This window comes from Clinocottus analis, unplaced genomic scaffold, assembly GCF_023055335.1.
Source record: "Clinocottus analis isolate CAN_PGR_092001 unplaced genomic scaffold, fCliAna1.0.p SCAF_2, whole genome shotgun sequence".
NCBI classification, from domain to species: Eukaryota; Metazoa; Chordata; class Actinopteri; order Perciformes; family Cottidae; genus Clinocottus; species Clinocottus analis.
Genome location: NW_027175931.1, coordinates 22,673,934 through 22,698,240, shown reverse-complemented (window position 1 = coordinate 22,698,240; position 24,307 = coordinate 22,673,934). Strand labels below are relative to the sequence as shown.

General features: G+C 40.2%; 1 protein-coding gene across 3 annotated transcripts in view; it reads left to right on the top strand.

The window, feature by feature from the left end:
* Nucleotides 1-24,307, top strand: part of cntn5 (contactin 5) — a 103,660-nt gene that overhangs the window by 22,610 nt on the left and 56,743 nt on the right. For 2 of the 3 annotated variants that reach the window (XM_068584380.1, XM_068584378.1), the window contains exons 2-3: nucleotides 9,233-9,349; nucleotides 23,298-23,504. In XM_068584380.1, the coding sequence (XP_068440481.1) occupies nucleotides 9,295-9,349; nucleotides 23,298-23,504 (262 nt within the window). In that variant the 5' untranslated portion in view covers nucleotides 9,233-9,294. The remainder of the gene's footprint in view (nucleotides 1-9,232; nucleotides 9,350-23,297; nucleotides 23,505-24,307) is intronic. The other variant, XM_068584379.1, reaches the window with a different exon arrangement.

Below are 24,307 nucleotides of genomic sequence, written 5' to 3'. Positions count from 1 at the left end.
TCTTCACTAAAAAATAAGTGGCTTCCTTGATTCCTTACTCACAGAAAGTCTGAATTCTAAGAATAGCAACATGTAAACATGACATTAAATGTTTAATGAGTCATTCCCGTTCCGCTGCTTAGTTTACTGTACAAGGCAGTTGCAGGAAACTCTCTTCAGATTTTGCTTTCAGAATTAAGTGCACGCTCTATTTGTAGAGGTTTACATTAATGCAGGACTCCCACAGGCCTTTCTGGTGCAAATGCAGTTAGTTGTGAGTGGACTGGGTATGTTTAATAGCTGGGGGCGATGACACTGTGATGCTCTGGGTGGAAAGAAAAAATAATGACTGCGGTCGAGGTGGACGTTGTGTGACATCTAATTGATAAGCTGGACCCCCGGTCAGACGTATGCAGAATCTTGAGATGATGGTAAAACCAAAGATCTGTGAAAGCCTTGAATCTCTTCAATATAACAAGGTTACAAAAGTAAGCTTTTTCAACAACTAAATTATGCAACAAATTAATTTCACCTCCTGCTGTTTGCCTAAAATAGTTTTACAATGGTTTTGCAGTCCCGTCATCCCGGGGCCAATTGACAATAAGTGGATGATTATTACAACCAGATGTTTCTTTTTCTATTTCTTTATTTCCATGCAGATTGCATCTAATTGACATTTGTATATTTATTACATGAATCTAAGGTAATGAGGACAGCTTCGCTATTTGCTGAATTTTATCAACTGTTACGAATGACAGTACAACTGATTCAAATGTGGCTTCCACCCCCCAGGTGCTCTCCGCTGCGCCTTTTGTCTCCATCACGAGTGGCCGTGACCATTTGTCGTTGTTTCAGTAGACGGCACAAGAAACCTGAAGAACACAGAGTGTCCCTGCCGCATCTCGTTGGCTTGTTTTTGGCAGTTGGTCATTAGCTCCGGGGAGAATATGTTTTTCTTTTGAGAGAAAAATGGCTTTATTTTAACCGCCATGATTTCTCTTTGTGTGTGCAGCAGCAGCAGCCGACTCAGCAGGCCGGCCGGAAAGCACAGTGTTCCTAAAAGTTAAATAACAAGGTGAAGGAGAAAAAAAGTAAAGAATTAGGTGAAAAAAAATGTATGAAAATACTCAAAATGAACACTGCAAGCTGACTACTTGAAAAGGATTTCAAACAGCATTTGTATAGTATTAATAACATGATTTTATTTCAAGCTTTTTGATATATGTGAGCGGTTGATCGCTGTCACTGCGATCACTCACTGAACAACGGTGAAAACACACACACACACACACACACACACACAGCCGAGCAATATGTGTAAATGTGCCGCAGCCAGAAAACAATGTGAACATCAACACCGCTGCAGATTGGCTGTTCTCATCACCTGCTTCTCCAAGAGCTTTGGTGGATTTATCTATGCAACTTACCTCCCTGGGTAACTGTGGGAAGTGGGAACTTGATAAACTGAGGAGATTGATAGTGGGATTTGATGCCCACAGTGCCTCGAAGCATCAGGTTGCATACTGTCGCTTTAATTCTAGTTTTAACCCATTCTTGACGTTGTGTCTTTACTGTTTTTTGCTCAGGGAATTCATTGTTATCCCCTCCTGCACCTGCTCCCTTCCATTAGTCGTTTTAAGAGTTTGCTGTGGCTTCAACATGACTTGAGTAAATATGTCCATTTAACAAAGGGGGCTTGTTTTGGTCAAAGGAGTAAAACTGTGGTGAGCGTAATCCCCGTATTATCATGTTTTAACTTCATCCCCGTGCACTCGGATTAAAACCTTCAGTGTGTGCAACAAGACTCATTCTAAAGAGCTTAGCAGCTTGTAAAGGCTGAAATGCAAAAAAAGAAAATAATCTCAAAGCAGTGTTTGCACTCTTGTTCAAACTGCACATTTCAAAATGTTCAATTATTTCTTTGAGAATGACTTCACGAGGTAGGAAATATATAAAACAGATATAATTGTGCAGCATGACTGCACCAGGTACCTATTTGGAACCGTACGTTTACTCAGTTCAAACTAGTTCCAAGGGTTTTACATTATTGGGAAATGGACTTTCTAGTCATTCAACCACTCAAAGCTCTTTACACTACTGCCAAAATGTCCATTCCCACACCGAAGGCAGAGGCTGCTTTACAAGGTGCCACCAGCTCGCAGGGATCGAAACTGAATTCTCATTCACACAGTACCTTGGACACTTCTGCATGCAGACTGGAAGGACTCAGCTCTTCTGATTAGTGGATGACCCCGCTCTGTTCAGCCACCTCCACTCACCAACACAACCATCTCTTATATTTATGAATAACTTGTACACAGAAACTAAATATATACAAGTTGTAATGGTGACTTATCGTAATTTATAAATGTGTTTTATGTATATCTTCACATCCCATCCAGCTTTCTGTCCAGAAGCAGTTGCTACAAACTCCCATTACCTTGTGAGCTTCACCCTAATATGTTGCTGCTTCCGTGCACACCGGAGGAACGCAGAGTTACACACCTCCGCTCCGGTCTAGCGTTGGCGGAGTAACTTCAAGGGTAAAATCTACTCCTGCTCTAGTTGGAATGATGACATGTTCAATTGCCTGAACATTTGATAAGCGTATGCATGAGGGAGGGGATAGCGAGAGACCCTGAATTGTCAAAGATAGCTATTGAAGTCCCAGTGGCTCTTTATATGCTGCTTCAGTGTCTGGTTTAATCCAGTCCTGTGTCCAGCTAGAATATATGTATCATATTCTACAGTATTGTTGAACTTATTACCCACACAATTTCAATTTTGTGCCACATTATAATGTATTGCATCAAGGCAGAAAGCAAGTCTGCTATTTATATTACTAGAGCAAATGCAAATAGGGATTTGCACAAAATATCTGTAATTCACACCCGTGTCTTCAAGTGTTTATGTCACAAAATCCACAAATGAACGAGCAAGCGTCGCAGAGATAAGCACCATGGAGAGCTGTGAAGTGCCATTCACTCGCTGGCTCTTGCACATATTTTTTGGGGATGATTATATTCAAATGGTTACTGAGGAGAAGGCAGATGTTTGCCTCTGCATCCACTAGGCACTTGTGCCGCTGCTATCGGTACCATTACAGATGCTGCTACTATGACATTACTACCATTACCACAACTGTAATCACTACTACCTCTTATTCTTTTAATAAAAATCACTTGTAACACAATATTACCACCCCTTGTGTCATTCTTTTATTTGCGTCATGTATTTCATGTAAATGCCCACATTGCCGTGTGTGTGTGTGTCTGTGTGTGTGTAAGAGTAACAAGTGCTGTACTCGACGACAACGGCACTGATTATATGTGTGGTGTCATCCTGAGATAGACTTTCCTTCCTCGATGTATAAGATGTTTGCTAATTAGAATTGGTGACAAGGTGAGATGAGAGGGCGTGCAGATGATAATTACAATCAGGCTCCGGGTATATTTGAGTTTGACGTGTGTCATCATGGCCTACGCTTTCCTCTGTAACTCAACCTGTGTTGCTCTAAAACCTGCGGTGAAAAATAACAAAGTGAGATTCATGGCATCAACGGAGAAACATCCTTTTTAGTTGAATAATCCATAACAAGTCAGTATTGATTATGTCATAGAGATTTGGATCTTTCTTAATTGTTTCACATATAAAAAATAATAACCTTTCTTGTAAAAAACACATTTAAAACTGATATTTTGTGGACAATACATTTTGGGAAATTGGCATGTATTTAAAAAAAAACTTACCAATTAAATGTATGTAACTGGCAGCCTACATGTTTTATATATTACTTGATCTTGTTAGTCAGTGAGAATTGACAAATACACAAATACACCTTTTAATTACAATTGTATATTTGTGCAAGTGTAGAAAGAAGAAATACTACTAATACATGGTTTCAAACTCCATGATCTTGAAGATCTTTTACTCTGCTTTCATGCCATCATCTTTACTGCCAGGCCGACGTACTGAATTAAGAATCAATGTCCGATTTGTACGACCGCTTTGAATCGAAAACTTATTTAAAGTCAGATCGTGAAAATGGAAAATGGAACTGAGAGATTCCCCAACAAGTTGGGAATTTCCCTAGTACTGCACAAAATGTTCGTGCTGACTAACACGGTACGCGCGTTAGACTCCTTGGTCCGTGTTTCAAGACGGGTCGGGTGGGTTAAAAAACAGTAACACAATCAGCATTTCACTCACCAGACAGGGTCTGGTCCAGGGTCTCGAGAAGGATGTTTCATGTATTTTAACCAGGCTACTCTTACATAGATGAAGAGGAGTGAAATGTGATTGGATAAAAAAAATGCTGTTAGCCAGGTCCCAAGAAGCCCGACAAGAGCCTGAAGGAGCAGAGGAACAGATGAAGGCAGCTGTGCAATGAGAGAATAAGCTAATAGGCAAAATAATTATAATACATGTTGTGTATTTGTAAAAAAACGATTATATTATGAAAAGCTATAACTTTTAATTATACAAATAAATATATGTATTTCTTTTTATTATAAAATAGTTATAACGTTGTGATTCTGTTTTGGCCACTGGAGAAGGCTTAACGGCCCTGACGGCCCGCCACCACAGAAGCACATAGGAGTTGTGTCGCTGTCTCGTGGCTGATGGACAATACAGCTGCTGTGATTACCAGGCGAAGTCTGGTTTGTCCAACCTTGGCCTGGCAAAAACAATGTCTGCATTTGTTTCATGCGCAACAACCCCGTGGAAACACCGGCCGTGACATTAAGTAGAAGCATCGCATTCAGAGCCCTCGGTGCACCTCGGTGCACCCTGCGCTCGGCCTCCATTAATAACCATCTGTCTCAGCTGTGATCAGCCGGACGCAAGTGTGGCAGAATCCCGCTCTTGAGCTCGCCAATAAAAATGGAAAGGTTCCAGGATACTATGGAGCCTACGCTATTTTTAAAGACTACAATTTGAGCTCTGCCTGTCTCTTCCTGTCTTATATTTCATGTTTTTTTGGCAGGTGTGCATGCCTAATGGAGCCCTCCATGCCATTGTCCTCTAAGCATAGTGTACGCTTTGCGCGGGTTTGTCTCGTCTTGTGAATCAAAAATGACTCCACCATTTTCTTTCCCCCGTAGAAAGTATATGGTTGGCTGGAAAGTGAAAGCTGAGACCACAAAGGACATGTCTGGCAGAGTCCTGTGAGACACTGAGCAGTCAAGGAGGGTGAACTTTAGTTCAGACCAACTTTACTTGATACACACAAGAGACCCTTGCTCTCTGATAAATACTTGAGTAGACTTGAGATTGACATCTCAAAACCTCAGTTACTAGAAGTCACAGTAACTAAAGTGGTCGCCTTGTATTTTCAAGATATCATTTTGTATTAACAATTAGCAATACACTGTTTCATATCTCTGCTTTTGCATTTTTAATGGTGATAATATAACAATGAGTGTATGTTAGTAGTGATTCGAATTGCAATATTTTTCTGACTTGAAAATATATGACTAAAGATCTTCCGATGATGTTTTTAGTTTTACCCGAGGTTGACTAGTGTTGGCTTACTTCCTAAAAAAGACCAAGGCAAACGTGCCAACTTGCAGTTTTTATGACAGTACTAGTTCTTGGGAAGACTCTATTCTGCCAGGCCAGAGGATGTAAAACAGAAGAGCTGCCGGTGGATTTCCGTGTGAAGTAGCTGTGCGCTTCCCGTTGAGAGGCGATGTGAAAGTTGTGCAGTCCAACATGTACCCAGGGGTTTGTTTGACAAGACGCTGACCTATGCAGCCAAGAAGTGAAGTGCTGCGACGAACGGACAGGGAAGGCTTCTTTTCCTGTATGTATCCAATAGGCCTCTGCTCATGTTCTATCACACAGATATGTTTTATTGTGATGCTGCTGTGTGCAAGTGAAGGGTGACGGTGAGATTAAAGAAGGGTGAGAACGTGTTTCCAAAAAGAATAGCAGCATTCACCAGCCTGGCCAGACTGCTGTCTAGACAGCACAGCTTCAGCTATTATTTTTTTTTTGCATCGATGAGTAAAGGGAGTAAACACAAATAAGTTTGTTATTTTCACTAGCTACAGCGAAAAGGCTTAAACTTCCAGAGAAGAGAAGCAGATTACATACAGTGAATACAGTGAGAAAAGACAGCAATAACATCTCATACTGCAAGAAAGGAAATAGATAATTTTGTTTGTTTTTCTCTCTTTCTTTGTTTCTCCTTCTTTCTCTAAATACCAGCCTAATTGCTAAGTCGCTAATTGTTTAAAGCACTAGTTCTACCGCCGGTGCATTCTGGGAGAAGAGGGAGCAAATGAGGTGAGACCCAGACACGGAGCCATAAATGATGAATGTGAAACAACTCCTACTGGATCTGGACATGTTTCCCTCAACCCACAGAGCTATCTGTGCTGCAGCATTAATGACAGACAATTTAAATGAAGACGAGAGAGCGCGTTGCACAGAGAGAGAGAGGGAGAGAGAGAGAGAGCACATTCACACATGTTGACCTGTGTGAGCAGTACATGCCTCTCAGTCAACAGAGACATGTACTGCTCTTTGTGTGGAGATGAATGCCGCTGAGGGAGAATAACATGGTCAGCAAATCCTGCTCTCTTCACACACATCAGCAATGTAAACTATTAGCATTGCTTGCAAATAGAATTTCCTCCGTGAATCCAGATGCAGCGTTTCACACAGAATGTTCACCTGAATATCAGTGTTCGGTTTCACGGTCTGGTTTTGAAGCTGAGCTTATTGAAGATAATAGCAGTAAGATATCATGAATGCTCAAGACAATCTGTCTGCTGGCAATGGGCACTTGTAGTAGACTGTACAGGGTAAAATATAATGTCATCGTGATGTGTTCAAATGTAAGCTTGTATAATTAGGTTTTTTTCTTGCATGAAACTTGAATAAAAAGAGTTGTTTGAAGAATGTTTTTTTACAGCAATATAACAATAGCTGGGGAATAGTTACAGGGATTCATGTGTGCATGGAGGCACGTGTCTGATAGTGATATATAAACCTTATATCCCCCATGTATTCAAATTCAGTTGGCAAGGTTTATTGAAATATTTTTTTTAAATAGCGCTTCAGCTTCTTTTTTTTCAATGAAGTCTTTTCTCGAATCATTTGGCAAGAGTAGGATTGATTGTTGGGTCATCCAATCATCTTCCAAGTATTTTTTTGAAAGTGTCTGTTTCTTCTCCAAACAGTTTCCAACAAGGCCTTCGCAGATGGTTCTGTGTAACAAACCAATGAGTGCGTCATCGCCAGATCAACACAGCAACAACAGCAATCTCTAGCGAAACAAAGCCAACTTTTAAAAATGAATCAGGATTTGAAGACTGTTCTGAGAAACTGCTCAGAAGTGTCCTGATGCAGAAAATAACAAACTCAAGGTCACTCCGCGACACAGAGGCTCCACCTTGCGCCTTATTTCTGGGACAACTTGCTGCGTTTAAATGAATATGTTCATCCAGGGAATAACTAGTACTAGGCAAAAGGTACATGTAATGTTTGCTCAGAGTCATTTAGTCACAGCAGAAGCGACACATTCCTCAGACTGCAAGCACAAGGGCTGTGTTCCCATACACAAGGTTGGAAACACGTTTAGTGGTTACTGTTGACACCCGATCATGCCGGGACGCATTAACCGTTTCATCTATACACTTTGAAAATCAGATCTGGCTCTCATTGGGATCCGATCAGCGTGACCACTTGCCGACGTAGCCTGGCTCGCAATGCATTTGGATCTGAGCGAGGTGTAGACAGCATGTGGGGACGATCCAGGCAGTATATCAAACGTAGGTCTCCATCTTCATCCCCCCTGGCTGGATTTCCTCTCCCGAGGAGAGCAAAGGGAAGAGACGAGGAGAACCAGGGCTGAAGTCCAGCTGAGACCAGCAGAGTCCTGTTAATTTACTGATGATGAAACTCTTCCTGATTATACTGCTCCAAAATATGAGCTTTTAAATAACAAAATGAAGATGGAATTGATATATCACCTAATCAGCAAAGCTTTCTTGGTGGTTATTCTTCAATTAAACAAGTCTAATATTACTGCAGGAAGGAAAAGTAGGCAGAACAAATAACAGGGGCGCTTTTATTGGAAAGAATGTACAATACATTTAAATGTGTTCATCACGAAACAAAAAGAAAGAAAAGCTTTTCCGCAACCTCCTGCATCTGTGCATTGACTTTGCGTGGAATCTGGTTGCGCGTCAAATCTGCGCCGCGTTTGTTGTGAACGCAGCATGAGAGTACAAAGGAGACTGAGAAGAACAAATAATGTGGGACTTTAATTGTGAAGAGATTACTGGTAAAATAAATGTATGGATCTATCGTTTTACAGCCGCTCCTTTGACTACGAAATATATGATCACTGTCTGATCAGGCAGGTCGCATTGAAGTGCAAAGTATGGACACACACATGCTGAGTTGCGATAGGTATGTGAACACATTGGTGTTATGTTAGGGATAAAATAAATGATAGCCCATTTCAGAGCCCAGTTTGTGCTGTGTGACTCACAAACTACTTGTATGACGATTCTATGAAATCTTTGCTTTTTCTCAGTACCAGACTGACGCAGCAGTTACGTAGTATTTGGGTGTCTATGAGGAGCTGTGACAAGGGTTTGGCTGAAAACAAGAAGTACACAGGCTCTGTTGACTTCACGAGCTTCTCTTTTATCATCACAAAAAAAACTGCTGTTTCATGTGTTTGTTTTTAATTTATTTATTTTTTTACATGAAATGGTGTCATGAAGGTATAATTTGTATCTATTATCACCCATCCTGATCCTTATTGATACCAAATAGGTAATTTAGTTTGGAACATGATTTTGATTGACAGTTATAGAGGCTTGGAGAGATTGTAGATTTATAATAATTTGCTATGCCTGACACTGTGAATAAGGAATGTCTATGTGTAAAAGTGATGATGTCAAGTACCAGGAAACAAAATGTGCTAGGGTACCACCTCCAAACCTACCCAAATGCTGCCTCCACCTCTGTTAAACTTATAACCAATTGCACGCTGTAAAGCTAAACCAATGAGAGGCGACGACGGCCAATACACTGATCTATAGCATCAAATCGATCGGTGTGCATAATTTGAATGTGTGGTGTGTGGACGCTGTGATTTGTGCACCCTTGTATATTATTATAACTCACTGAATCCGGAACATATTCTTTGAATCTACCAACCATTTAACAAGATGCGTGTGATAACCAGAGGTGTGTGCTCCGACCAACTCTTTTGTGTCTCTGTTTGTAGGCAGCTTTAATGAAGAAGCAAACCGGCTAACACTCCTGCAGAAGGGACCCTCTCCTACAAGTATGGGGTCGCCATGGAAACCCTTTCTCCTCCTGTCTATCATCACTGGTCTTTCAGGTAAGAAATTCAAGAGGCAGTGCAAAGAGATGATAGCAGGAACTAGTTGCACAGAATCATCTTCTTGAGCACTGATATTAGAAGAGATTGTACAGCACACATTGAGATCTACCGCCATGACATGGCCATTGAATTTTAAACCTAAACAAAGTCTAAAAATCGTACAATAGCATTTTAAATCATTCAAAAATCTTTTGTGATAGTGGAAATATGAGACATTATAGATTTGTAGTAGCCATCTTGGATTTTTGCATATTTAACCTATTTCCGCAGCAGTCATTTCAAAGGACTTTTAGTATGTTATCAGGACACTCCATTGAAGACCTCTGTGCACAAATAAATTCTGTTGCATTTTTTTTTCCATTTTAAAAGTTAGTTAGCCTGGACCAATTGGTGAGAGCATGTCTGGAGCATGTGTTTGCCAGTCTAATGGATGCTGCACTTTTTAATGGTTCTTTCAACCCACATGAGGCCGATTGACGCAGGTCTGCGGGAGTCAAACACACAGCGCTGACCACTATCATCTGCTCGCTAAACCATACTATTAAATGGAAACTACTGTTTGTTAACTTTTGAACCCTGTCTCTGAGAACTCTTTTATTCTGAACACATTTTATACATTTCTAGCGGGGTAAGACTGGATTGGACTTTCATTATAAGCACTATACCTTGAAGGGGGTTAAGAAAGTTCTACATGCCAATACATAACGTGGAAGGTTTTTGACTGTTGTGTTAATGGCCATTCATGGCGTCGCTCCACTGTAGCCACTAAAGTCTTTTACAGGGCAAACCAGTATAGTATAACTATGGTTATTCATTGTAACCCTAGTTCTCTGGAATCTCTGACATTGTCACACTGCTGCTCTTTCATTCAGTAACTTTGATAATGCTGGCCTCGTGTTATGGTAACGATTGGTTTTAATAGAACTAGTTCTGCCGGCCATATTGTGCATTTAGCAATGATTCAGTCCCATCTCAGTCTGCTGATTTTCATTGGAATTTCAAAAGTTGAATATTTTTTTTCCCCAAGAACTGATGTCCTACTTTTAATTGTCAAATTTTTGATTTATGGTGTTCTACATCCAAGACATTTTAAAAAGACGTATTTTTAAGGCTTCCTCGATTGCTTCAAAACATCGACTGTCGCCATGATAATCAACGTTTCAATCAGTATTCGATAGTTAAGGCTATGCATTACCCCAAAAATGCCAAACAGCCCATGAAATAAGGAATAGTAATCCTGCATTATCAATTATGCATCAACATGAATTATAATGTTTGTTTTGCGTGGAGACGGACACAGTCTCAACAAAGCCGGGTCTATTACTTCATGTGTTTCAAGCTACAGTCTATTTATTTCCTCTTGTTTGTTTGAGCAAATGAGTTTTTTTAATTGCTGTAATTTATTTGATTGTGCTCATTTTGTTGCCACTGTTTGTTTTGACAAAAAGGAAACATTTTTAAGTTAAATATTTGTCCTCATTTCACATTACATAATAATAGCAATGTAAAGGAAAACATAATAATAACAATAAGTTAGCAAGTATGACAGCTTGTATTATCGCCTTCAGCTCACTGCCTCAGTCTTTCTGACAGATCTGTTGCTCTCACTGACTGACGAAGTGAACGGTGGGAGATGACTCAGAGGAGTGCTGCGAGGAACAACAAAACACAATTTAGTATATAAGTATAAATGAGTCTTTAGACCGTCGAACCTATTACTTTATATACTAATACTAATGCATGTATACATTTTTTATATGAAGATATTTGAATTTAAACATGTTAAAAGTCGGCGGCACTGTGTCCAGCTTTGGTTCCTTGAAAGAAGGTTTCACACTCTTTCACCCACTTCAGCCCCTCCTTTCATTGGACCCAGACATATTAGGTGAGAGAATTTAATTTTTTTTAAGCATAAAAACATGACGAGAGAGGTAGGAGGTCCAAAAAGGTTGTTTATTGCCTGAGGGAAATACTGAGAGATAACTAAATAATGACACTATACAATTACATGCATATTATCTCAAATCAAGCAACAATCACATATTGAGGGTGTGTGTGCGTGTGTGTGCGTGTGTGTACGTGTGTGTGTGTGTGTGTGTGTGTGTGTGTGTGTGTGTGTGTGTGTGTGTGTGTGTGTGTGTGTGTAGTGGGTAGAATCAAAAGTAAAAAAAGTGACGGTGGTGATTTCGTAAGTGATCACGCCATGCAAGAATACAACTTGCTCGAGCGAGAGAAAACTAGCAAAATGGCGAGGAAGCCAAGATTATTTAATGGCATAATAAGGCACACAATAGAGGCCGTGTTTACACAGCAGATGCGTCTGAAATGAGCATAATAGCACAGCCTATAGGTGTGTATGAGTACATGTATGTGTGTGTGGATTAGCATACATGATAAGGAAAAGGAAAACACTCAACGCAAGACAGATCCTCACCGCCAGTGGCGGTTTTGGGCACGGGCGAACCGGGCAGCCGCCCTGGGCTCCACTTTTTCATGACATGCGGGAGGGCGGCACGACTACTTAAAAAAAAATATATATCATCTGGGCCCCAAAGCGGTTTTCCATTATCTATCATATCTCTGCGTGGGGATTTGGTAAATTTCACCCGGACAAAGGGGGCGCAGGGGTGGGGAATCCACCGAAGGCTATAGAGCAATACTCTAATGCAATTAGTCGACTTTCTTCCAAATAACGCACATTCATAACATAATTACAGGCCTATAATTCCTGCACGTTTTTGTTTTTCTGAATTGTGTGAAATGTCTTATGCAAATAGGTAATACAGAACGATTATGTGTCAAGGGGCGCTCGGCGGGGGTCTCGCCCAGCGCGTAATTACATGTAGAACCGCCACTGCTCATCGTCGCAGTAAAATACAGCAACTCACGGTGGCTGATGGAAACACAACACTATTAGAGCTGCATGGATTCCTCTTGCAACAGCACTCAAACAACACAATAGTAATGTTACACAGTTCACTTGCTCTGTGAAGCTGTGAATTCTTCAGAAGTTCAGGGAATTTTCTCCATTGCTACCGTCAAATGTCAACTTGAATGGGAAGTTATCTTTCTCTTCCTCTGAGGATCTTGTGAAGCTTCCTTCTGCAGGTTAAAGTTGGCGCAGTATGGGGCAAGTTATACGCTTCTCCTTCGGATCCAATAGCAGTCTATTGTTCGAGCGGAGACTTATTCTAAGGTTTCTTGAAAGCATCAACGTTGTTTGCGCCACCTTACATGCGAATCCAATCACGTGGGATGGTGGCGGATGGGGGTTGGTGTGATTTTAACCCAAATCAGGCTGTTGAGATACAACGTAGGCCCAATTCCTTTGTTCCAACCACTTGGTGAAGTCCCAACAATGACAATAAGTAACAGCTTGCATTGTCTTCGCCCCCCTCATTCCTTCTGACTGAGGTCTGTTTCTCTTACTGACTGACTAAGTAAAGCAGGGGTATTAAATTAAAATTCAACGATGTCCTTAAAGAAATTGTTTCCTCATGCATTGGTCCAGAACATCACAATAATGCTTAACTTGATTTTTTTTTTTCCTCTCACAGTTCTATCAACGTCTGTATTTAGTCAACAACTGACTCTCAAATCAAATAAGGAAAGTTCAATTGAATAATATTTCAACAACATTTATTGACAGTTTTCAAATTGACCTGGACAAATTATGAATAATGCATAATCTAATAATAATAAATCTTCTCTCATTTCAAGTAAAATAGGAGCCACATTTAAAAGTGAATTACATAACTGAACGCTTTTGAGACACAACCTTAAAATAAAGTACTTCATTTTAGAAAAATGAATGGAACTGAATTGCCCAGCAGCTTTTAATTCAGTTCATTAAGGTGTGAAGTGATGCCACCTAAAAAGCCATGATATATTATTCTCATCTTCTAATAAGAGACATTTGTGTGCATGGGCTTCCTCCTTGGTTATTAAAAGCACTTGTTTAAGCTCTATTCTTCTCCCTCTTGTCATTGTTGGACAGTGAACTAATGTGTTAGGATTCTGATCATATTGAGGTGTTGGATATTTTTTTGTTTTGTGCCTTCAATGCAAATCTGAGTATTGCTTAAAAGAGTGGTGCTTTGTCTCCTAGTGGCACTTCACATCGCCGCTTTTAGTGACAGACATGTCCTCTGAACATTTGAGACACACTGGTTTTAAACTGCCCGTGTGAAGAATGAACATATATGACTTTGTCCATTCTTGGTGAAAAGCCTCTGGTCTCTCTTTTTGGAGAACGCCGTGTGAACGCCATTATTACTGCAGCTATTCGGTCTATTGTCCGTCTCTCCCGTCTGTGTATATTTCACTCAAGCCATAAGGCTTATCGGAATACACATATTTAATTGGCTGAGGATCGTCACGTGATACAATTACAGTGTTTCCTGACTGCTGTAAAGACTAGAAAAGATGCGCCGGTCAAAATAGAAGCGCTGCTTCAAAAATGTTATAATTCTCAATTATCTTTTGATTTTAAGTTCAGGGTCCAAATATGATGGCGTCTGGGTTCAGACCCGGGTCTGCCTATTAGGTATCCCTGAAGTAAAGGGTGAGCGATGACTGGAGATTCGAGAAGGAGGCTCTCCCACGCAATTTATGTAACGTTCCGAGGCCAAGCGCCTGTTTAAGCCAGGAGTGTCATTGAGTTTTCCCCACTGAAGCAGGCTGCTTTTATTCATAGGTTGGATGTCTAATTTGTTGTGTGAAGAGCTTGCACAATGGGGTAGTAGCAATTGGGTATGTTTTTGCATAGCCAGGGTAACATTGCACTATACAAAAAGCATCAAGCAGTAAAAACACAGACTGTTTAAGCATTAGACATCTTTGTTCCCTCATGAGGAGCAGTGTAAGACTTCTCCAGTGAGAGACAGAGTCGCTTGTATGTCAGTGTGGTTGCCCGATTCAACACTATAGAACTAGGCATATTGTTTTGTTCATAGCCTATTTTCTTTTCTAAATGCATGCTAATGGAAAGACGGGGTTGTGGTTTAATTTGCATAAGCTCAAGGAATGTTTTTTGTAGTCTAACCATAAGCATTTTAAAGACTTGTTTTTAAAGTATCAGTCTTGGCTCCCCATGGAGTTTGTGAAAGTGATTCAAGAGAGTTTTGGGATGTGGAGAACAGACGGTGAGGCTACCTGAGGATTTTTTTAAAACACGTCCTCATCGGCAATGCAACTAACTGATGAAACTACGAAAAACAATTCATTAAACTAATGACTGTGGTCCATCTCCACCTTATTCATATTCTGTAGTTTCCTATCTTACTCATGTCAGTTCTACTCGCGAGGCTCATCTGGCTTCAGAGATACAGCATAGAACAAGACATTGGATATTTAAGAAAATTGCTGTACTGCCAATTCAACTTCGGTGTCCTCTAATGTTCTTGAAGCAGATCAAGGCATCATACAGGGAAATTAAATTCTCGAGGGAAAACCAAAGACGCCTTCATTATCTGGTTGTAACATGTGCACAGTGCTCTGCCACCCTCTCCAAGTTCCACGTATAAAGGAATGTAAGAAAAACTATTATTTTCATGTTTTTTATCAGTATTTTAGATTTAAAAAAAGAAGTAAAAAAGATTATCTGGTTTAGATCACTTTGTGTGCAAAAATATTCAGTCCGTCCAAGTCAATCAGATTGAAGTGAATGAAATACACACTATCTCAACTGCAGAGTAACCACAAAGTGCGATGACTGTTGAAAGTGTTTCAGACCAACACAAGCACTGAAGTCATCTTTCAGAAAAATGTGTCGTTGGTGCCGGTCTGATTTATGTGAGATAACAGCAAAGGCCACAGTACAGACAACATCATGAAATGAGAAAAAAATGAATGGAAAATCCACAGACTTTGGTATACCAACGTCTACTGTGAGACAGGACAATGAATAGACACAACCGTTAAGTATTCATATGATGTATTATGGATATTTGTGTAAAGTTGGAAACATGACGCGAGGAGTTCACGGCAGATTTAAAACTCAGTCACCAGTAAGTTTGTGTTCATTTAAATGTTTGAGCATTGGACCCCCGAGCCACAGTGTTCAACCTGCTACCTTGGCTCTCTGTGTAACCTCAACAGTAATCGTTACAATCAGAATCAGCTTGAATGCACATGTGAATTTGCACATATATGGTATTTGTTGACGGTTTCACTCCGCTCTTCGTACTTATATACATCTGTCATTCATATTATTGTAAGTATGATGAAAAACTAAATAGGATTTTTAGAGATGCCAACTGTTGACCTTAAAAGTATAGAAGCACACAGAAGACATATGAATATGTATTGTAGCGTGAGCATCTATTGTCTGATTAGTTTGCTTGCTTATTTATTTGAAAAATCACTGAGTACTTTACATTTGTCAAGTATTTCATTCACTCCAGTATATAAAACCATGTTCACTTTTTATTGAATTATCATGAAACATGATAGATCGTGATGAATATATAATTATCGAGATCTGAAATGACCTATACGTTGATAGAAGATTTTGGCCGTATCACGTTGTACCTTGAGGTAGGTAGGGCTACCTCATGGTATAAAGGTCCGGGGCATGCAGCCGCACGCAGAATACATGGCATGTAGATTGATACACGTAATGTGGAACTAAAGTCGAAAATTCAGTCTGGTCACCGGGATGACGAATGTATTTGAAACACACCTTTGTCATTATTACATGTATTTCGGTATTTTAAAATTCAAAGCATAAGAGAGTCTTTTCGACCTAGTGTTTGTTCAGGATTCATATATTGTAAAATATCAAAGATAATGTTATCTATTCCCATAATGAAAATAGTTTACCAAAGTAATTGGGGAAAAAGCTCCCTCAGTCCCCAGCAAAAGGATTCTGTTCGTCTCTGACACGACTGGATGCAGCAAACCGTGACTTGTGTGCACCGTTACACCCTCAAACTGAGCATTGCGTTGAACAAAGAATCCATTGCAGAAAAACTAGAGGTTTTCTGTTTACCAAGACTTAAACTAGTTCATCAAGTTTATAAACGGGGGCCTTGTGCAGTTAATTTGTTTCAGTTGAGTCAATTCTGTCCATTGATTTTTCATCTCAGGATTTGGTTCCGCGGTGCCTTGGGTGCATAAAGTTGACAGAATTTGCTCCGCTTGTTCATTATTGGTATCTCAGCCCTCTGTGTCGGCATTGACTCCTGTTGTCTTACTGCTTTGGAAAGTAATTGCCTCTCAGAAAAAAATAAGTCGGCTTATTTTCAAAAGCCGTAAAGAACTTTATTATGGAATTGATTTTTCTACCTTTACATTCCATACTTGTGTGGACAGAAATTCATGACCATGTCTACTATTTTCTCCAAAATTGCCGTTTCGGCAATCAGAGGTTAGAAATATCTAGATTTTCTGGAGTCAAAGCAATTAAATAATTCAAGACAAGTTTCAGACAAACGGAAGCAGACACCTTTGCAGCATGCTCTGTATCTGAACGGCATTGCAGGAAAAGGAAAGTGGAGTTCTGTTAATGTTTTTACATTCATTCGAATGAGACAAGATGCACATTCATTAACTGCAAGTCATTAACCTTTCAGCAATGATTATGTCACAAAATAATTCCCATTTCACATTAGCACAACCAAGATTAGTCTTTTGTTTCCAAGTAAAAAAGAGGAAACCAAAAAATTTTAAGCACACAGACTATTTGTGTGACACATTCTTCCCTGTGTGTGTGTGTGTAATTGGGATGATCTGGCCTCTGCGTGCACAAGAGTTATGAGCTTTTATCAAACTATCTAGACATGTGGTACTTTCAGTAGCGACTAAATGTTTCCGGTGCTTTCATTACATTTTAATTTGATGGAAAATTGTGCATGAAATTTGAGAAAATGTTGCCTACATTTATGATCACAATATTTTCGTTAAATACCGTCATCTCATTTTGTCTATTAACACAGTTCCGGTCTGCATGTCTTCCTCTCTAACATCTTTGTAGGATAAAAGAGCCATGAGCTACATATAACAGTGTAGACAATTTAAATTTTATAGGCATAGCATTAAAAAAAAAGGAAAAAGAAGAGACGCACCATTCATCAGCATTGTCCTCAGGCATATTGTTGTCATATAATAAGCAATGACAAGTCTTTACTTGTGTTTGTTGTCTTAGTTCTTTTGCCTTGGGAGACATTTTCTGAGCTCATTGCTGTTTGGTTACTTTAGAGGGATGACTCTCAATAGACTTTTATCAGATATTATGAAGGAACTTGCACTTTCTGCCATCCACAAAATATAACAGCTGAGCATTACCATATCCATAATTTACATTAAATCAATCAAATTAGTGTTGCACAGTTGGTCTGCAGTGCTCATACAATCATAGTATTGACTTTTAAACTGTGAAAGCACAGCAAAACAGAAAATACAACATGCTAAAGTGTGGCGTCAGCAGCACATGTTGCCACCACAACATCGATTGTGCGAGGACCATAGGCAGCACAGAAAATCTATAACAGCTGTGGTTTTCCACAAAACAAACGCTTTGAGCTGATATGCTTTTAGAGTTTAGAACTGTCAGAAATATGTCACATTTCAGTAAGAGTGCCGCACTTGAAACTGGTTTTTAGTGTTACCAGCAGCAAGAGCCATGAAGAGCCTCTCTCAGGGGTGTGATGCAGTCGGTTTTTCTCTGTTATGATACTTTTGACATGATGTAATGGATTATTGACCTTCTGTACTCTCTGAATATTCAAAAAATACTCACTTTGAAGACAATAGTTCCCCTGCTCTATTTTATTCTCCGCTTTACCAGTCTCCGCGGCCCGGTCCTGATTCATTTCATATAGATGAAATCAATGCAGAGAGGGGCAGCACCGCAATTTGATTTCTCTCTCCCCAAACCTCTGATTGAAATAGATTTAAATGTGCTTGGAGTTTTAAGTGTGGAATGGTAATTCATGTGTTGCTTATCTTAAGTCAGAGGTTTCTCAATATTAAAAGAGGGTTGTGGGGGATTCACATGTGTACTGCTGTGTAGCTGATGCATGAAGTCATTTTCACCAAGGGCACAAGAGTCATACACTAGAAATACGGGGAAATGGAGCATTTGAATGCACTACTCAGAAGGTGGAACCATGCAATGAATATATACAGTGATTTTATGTCTTGAGAGATAAACATTAAAATATGGAGTCTCTCCACAGGAACAGTGGGTTAACTGCTATTCCCAACATCCCACGAACCCAAATAACAAACTTGATGCCTAAAACAATACTCAGGAGTTGCAACTCTGCAGGTGATTATCTTTCTGTGTACATATATACACAAACCTTAGGATCTATATTTGGCTCCCACCATCCGGCATTTATGGCCTTTTCCCAACTGGCAGGCTAACCTGAGCGGTGACAGGCTCTCTTACACTCACAACTTGGGCCAAGAAGATGAAATGATAAAAAAAAAAAATGTTTAAAAGAATTCTGTAACCATTAGAAGTTGGCCTCAACATTCAAGTCTTGGCAGTAAAGAGTCTTTGGTGTATACAGTGATCAACACTATAATAAGTATCGTGGGATTTGCGGCATTTTGAAATACACCAGAACGCACAATGAGCCTGTGTGCTGCTGACGCCAACGGTTGTACCGTGCTGTCATGCGCCACATTGCCTGAAGCCAATTACAAAAGTTTGTTGTCATTTGCTTCATATTTTAGATACAGATAAAATGCTTGCCATCTGATTTTCTGCGCCATAGTAGAATCAGGTTTTAACTCCTGTACGGGCATTACATAAAGAAAAACGTGTAGCACAGCATGCTGGTTTGAGATCTTCATGCGTCCCAGTAAAAAGGCTTGACAACATAATACCATACATCATACCACTGTGGTTATATCGTTACTCCGACAAGGTTGAACCAGCTCATACAATTTCCATATAAAAAAGAAGAAAAGGGTTTTAGTAAGTAGTCGGCTGTGATGGAAGGAGAGGTGATGCTGCATATGATGTATGGATTGTTCCATCCGTAATGATATTCAGCTGAATAAATGGTCTCAAGCATAATCAGCTTCAGTCAATATAATCTCCCTGTGAAGGTCTTCATTAATCTCACAGGCTATGTCTAATCATGTCCGTCCACTTGAGTCCCCTCGAGTCCCCATGAGCGTCTCACCTACTTACTGTATGTTATTCTAATTAATTCTTCACACCGCAGTTGTCCAGAGGCTGCAGACAAGCCTGCGACTCACACCCCGTCTCCTGCGCGGTGACAGCCCAGTGAACTAATGCAAGTAGATCAGGGCTGGAACCCTAACAGCCCCCATAAGAAACTTGCCAATCCTTGGCCTTAGGTTGCCTTCAGAGTCGACCACTTTTTTTTTTTACATCGAACAAACAGGGAGAGTGATCAACAAGATGTGCAGCCTAAAACAATAGCATTTTGTCATCATATTTGCATTAATTACACTTCAATTTAGCTGTTGCAGTCAGAAGTAGGATCAGAAAGCATGTCATTGCTGCACGTGCGTTGGTGCGTTTACTCAGGCGTCTGTTTGTTGGCAATTTTTATGTACGATTTTATCTACCAGAAATTGAATGTGAAGTATCACACTGGTTTCTCAGGTCTCCCCTCGGTTTGCTTAAAATATGTCATCTTCCCTCAGCCTCCCCTTCACTTCGTTGTTAGTTTGTTCGTATGCTTCCTTGTCTCCAAGCTATTTAAGTCTGAACACACTTGATGAAAATTTAGACTTAATACGTTTCTATTGTTTAGCAAATGGTCGTCTCCCTTTCAGGAACATTTGTTCGATAATAAGAACAAGGTAACAGGAACGTTTGGCTTTTTTGTTCTTTGTTCTGTGTAGAATGGCCCTGGTTTCCTTCGGTGATGTTATCACGAAGGTGGTGTTGAGACCTGAAACGATCACCGATGTCGTTGCCGAAGCTCCCTAAATAGCACCAGGTGCAACCCTTTCAACAACAATGAGTGTTTCTGATTGTGTACCCTCTGAAAGATAACATTGGGATCTGCAATGGTCATTGCTTTTATCAGATGAAGGTTACAAGTGTCTGTAGCCTTCAGTCGTCAAACAAAAGAGACTTTTCTTTTTTTCTTTTAGTACGCTGTATTCATCAGAGTCTGAAATGTTATTTTCCAAGGTAAAGGAAATGGACATTTATTATATATACTTACTTTATATATTTTTATTTTATTTATAACCACAATAGAAGTTTGCCAACTGGCATTGAGATAATAAGGCATCTTTACATCCCCCCATTTACTACTGCAGGAGAAATGAGCCTTTTGTACCGACAGCATTTTGAACCTTGATTAAATGAAGTCGGTGCAGCTGTCATTTTTTAACAGGATCAACTCATGTTATAACAAGCTGTTTCCTTGTCGTGTCTCTGTGTCGACGCCACACTGCAATTGTCAGAGAGATGCCGGGTGGTGCTGTCACCTGAACAGGTGCACAGCAACGCAGCGTGAAGTAAGTCCAGTCTGCCTCTGACAGTTCAGTCTCATTCAGATACAAACAGCTGTAGATTATGTTCTAAGCTTTGTATATGCACAATAAAATATAGTGAGCATGCATTGATTAACCATCATTCCTTGCTTAATGATGCACGTAGCCAAACCTTTTGTCAACAGGAGTCCTATGCTCACCTCCCAATACTACAGTTAAATGAAGCACAGTTAAAGTAAACCAGATGACATTTCTGATGTTCAGTCAATAATCTTGTTACCTCTCCCATCTGAGTACTGCATCTCAGCACTGAATTGTTGGATTATAATTAATGTAAAAGTGTAAAATACCAGACAGGCGATCAGCATTATAATGCTCAGGAAGCCTTTACATCGCTAAAAATGTATTGCAAAAACTAAAAAATACAAATTTAACAATCATGTAAAAAGAACATGCCGACCAATCAAAAGAACATATCCAAAAGGAGAACAGGAGCTTGAACAAAGAGGCATTCAACCCAGTAACTGCCAATAAATCCATACAGGTTTTTTTGTGAAATGTAAAAAATGACTGCACACAGGGACTAATTAGAGAAGTAATTGTTCAGCTAAACCATCGCTCAGCGTCTTTGATTGTCGACTAATTGGTATAAAAAGTTAAATGTACAGTTTGATTGACACAACAACATGTTTTTTTGATGGAGCTACATTTATATGTTTAAGGATTGCCATTTGTATTACCCAACGGGCTAGTTTTTCCTCACTACCTGAAGTTGATATTGCTTTTAACTTTAACTTTCCTGGCTGTCAAAGGAAAGAGTAGAGCACTCTGCATTGTTTCACCAACCGTGGGCTTCAGCAGCACGGATGTGGCTGACACCTCAATCGAGCTGATTCCCAGCAAGATACATGATTTGACTGACTGCCAACCAGCTAATTGCTTTGCTTATCAATTTTCAAACTCACAATACCTTTAATTTCAAATAGAGTTCAGTGCGTTGCGTCTCCTCATAATATGTAATACAGTAATTGCCCGTTCTTCATTTGTAGATAGAATTTTTTTTTTTGCAGCTGACAAGTCCCCGGGGCACATAATTAAATCTTTCATAGCACTATATCATGTTGTGCAAAGCACAAACCCCCCCACACCCTTTTTTTGTGCAGAGCTCTGATTAGACTACTGAGCTTCAAGTTTCTTGCCTTTTTGTATTTTCTTTACCCAAAACAGGAATTTTTCCATATTCTCAGTAGAATCTGTGTTTTTTTTTTTGTTGTTGATGATCAGGCATCGTGGGTGAACTAAATGTGTGTCTATTCTTCAGTTGTTTATAGTATCATAAAAGAGAACAAGCTGGCACATTACACTTCAAAATTGGAATTCTTCAGAAGTAAGTAGGAGCAGTGACTGCAATGACTAGTGACAGTTTACATTTCAGAGAGGATATTATTCTAAACCTCCGTGTACTCTTTTACTATCGAGGAAGCTGTCTCTCTCTCTGTTTTGTTACACTTACACCATTTTATTGAACGTGAGACTTTGATGATGGTGATTTTCAGAATATGCAGAGTATCCACTGTGCCTTGTAAGAAGTGCATGTTTTCACCTCAGGCATCGTAAGCGCCTTTACACTGTACCTCTAATGGTGACTACATGCCGCTGCGAAAAACGACTGTCGACTGTTTGAAAGCCGAAGGGGAAAGACTCCATGCATTGTTCTAGAAATAGAGAATAAAATAAGTGTGTGTGGGTGTGTGACAGGGTGCATTTAATAACATGAGACAACTTCACCGTTAAAGTCTTCTCGCCAACAGCTGATCTGCTCTGATTGCTGTCTCTCTGTCTCTCGCCTATAACCACACACTTGCTTCGCACACACTGCGCTGTCCTTCTACCAACGCAAAATTTAAACAGGCAATTTGCACCTAATCCGAACCAGGGCCAGTTGTCACACGGCACATATGTGAGTATCAAAGCGTGTGCGTGGTATTTTTACAAGCTGACTTGGACGCCCTACTGACCTGCAAGTACATCCCAGAGCCTCAGCCCATGCTTCTCAACAGTGCATGCCTGCAGACTTTAGGTTGTGCATTTAAGGAAGGATTTTCCACCCAGACCCGTCTCTGAATTGTGACACCTCCTTATCCTGCCGTCTCTACTCTTTGTTTCCGTTCAGCTGGATCCCTGCCTTGTGGAACACCAGTTTGTTGCAAAGGATTCCTCATACAGTAGCATGGGAATTCAGTTTCAGAGGAGGGGGCTAGTACAGAGGTTACTAGTACTCAATGACAGGGATATATGCATGACTTTCTCTCCATTTGGCGATCAATACAAGATACCTTTCTGAATATTTATCTAAGACACAATTTTTATGCTGAATCATTGGCCGACTTTACTCAAAATAAGGACTGTTAGTAAATGTGTGAACAAAATAGAGCGCATGAGCGGATTACAGCATACTTGACGTAACTGTTTACTGTGTTTCACCTGTTTTTTTTTGTCTTTTTTTCTCCAGACTTCGCAAGAGCTGTTGCAGCACGGCCTATATCATATGCAGCAGTGTTAAGAATGAAAGCAGACAGCTCGTCAGTGCTCAACTCGCACAGCAGACCTCGACAACACCACAGTGGCGAGCTGGCGACTCCTGACTGGCCTGCTTTCTCCAGTCATCCCCTGTCAGCCCTGAGTCTGTTCAGCTCTCAGGAGGACTACAGGAGTGAAGGTAAAACTAATGGTGCGGTCAAACCCACAGTTTGTTTGCTCTTGTCTCAACCAAAATTGAAAAGTTTTTGCTTTACGGTTTGTGGAAGTTCGCTCTCACAATATTGAGCAGCTGTGTATTCTTTGGCATAAATTACCTGCTGAGGTGTCCCTTAGTTCAAAGGTTCCTCACATGACAAACAGATCATTAATATAGCATCAAGCGACTATTTGCTATTCAAAGATATTGTGCTACGTCTCAGGTAAACACTGTTAGCGCTGTCAGCCCCGTCGTTAGCACTGTTAGCGCTGCGAGCCACTCGACATGTTGAGAGCCGCATGGAGTCAACAGAAATGCTCTGTATATTGAATTCAGCACCTTTAAGGAAACAGAAAGAGGGCAAGTAAATGTGATTACCCGTGCCTTTGGTTTATATTGTTTAGAATCATTACTGGCTATCAAATGTCAGCATCTGCCTCCTTCTGCCCAGACAGCTGCGCTTTTTTGTGTCATTTCCTGTTATTAGCCCTGGATGACATTATCAGTTCCGGCCGACTGCCTGGCAGTCACATCATGTATGACTGAGAGACCTGGATCTTCAGGTCATCTTAAGAGTGTCACCCGAGTTCGGATGACATCGTTCTCACCTACCAAAATGAAGCAATTTAAAAGAATGGACACTCCAAACGTGATTGGTGTGAACGCACTCTGTGGTGTCCGCTCTCTGCCAACAGTCTGCCATCTCTGGACTCACTTTGAGTGTCCAGACTTCCTGCCTGTTTAGATTTGGTCTGGAAATGACTCTTGCCTATCTATCATCATTG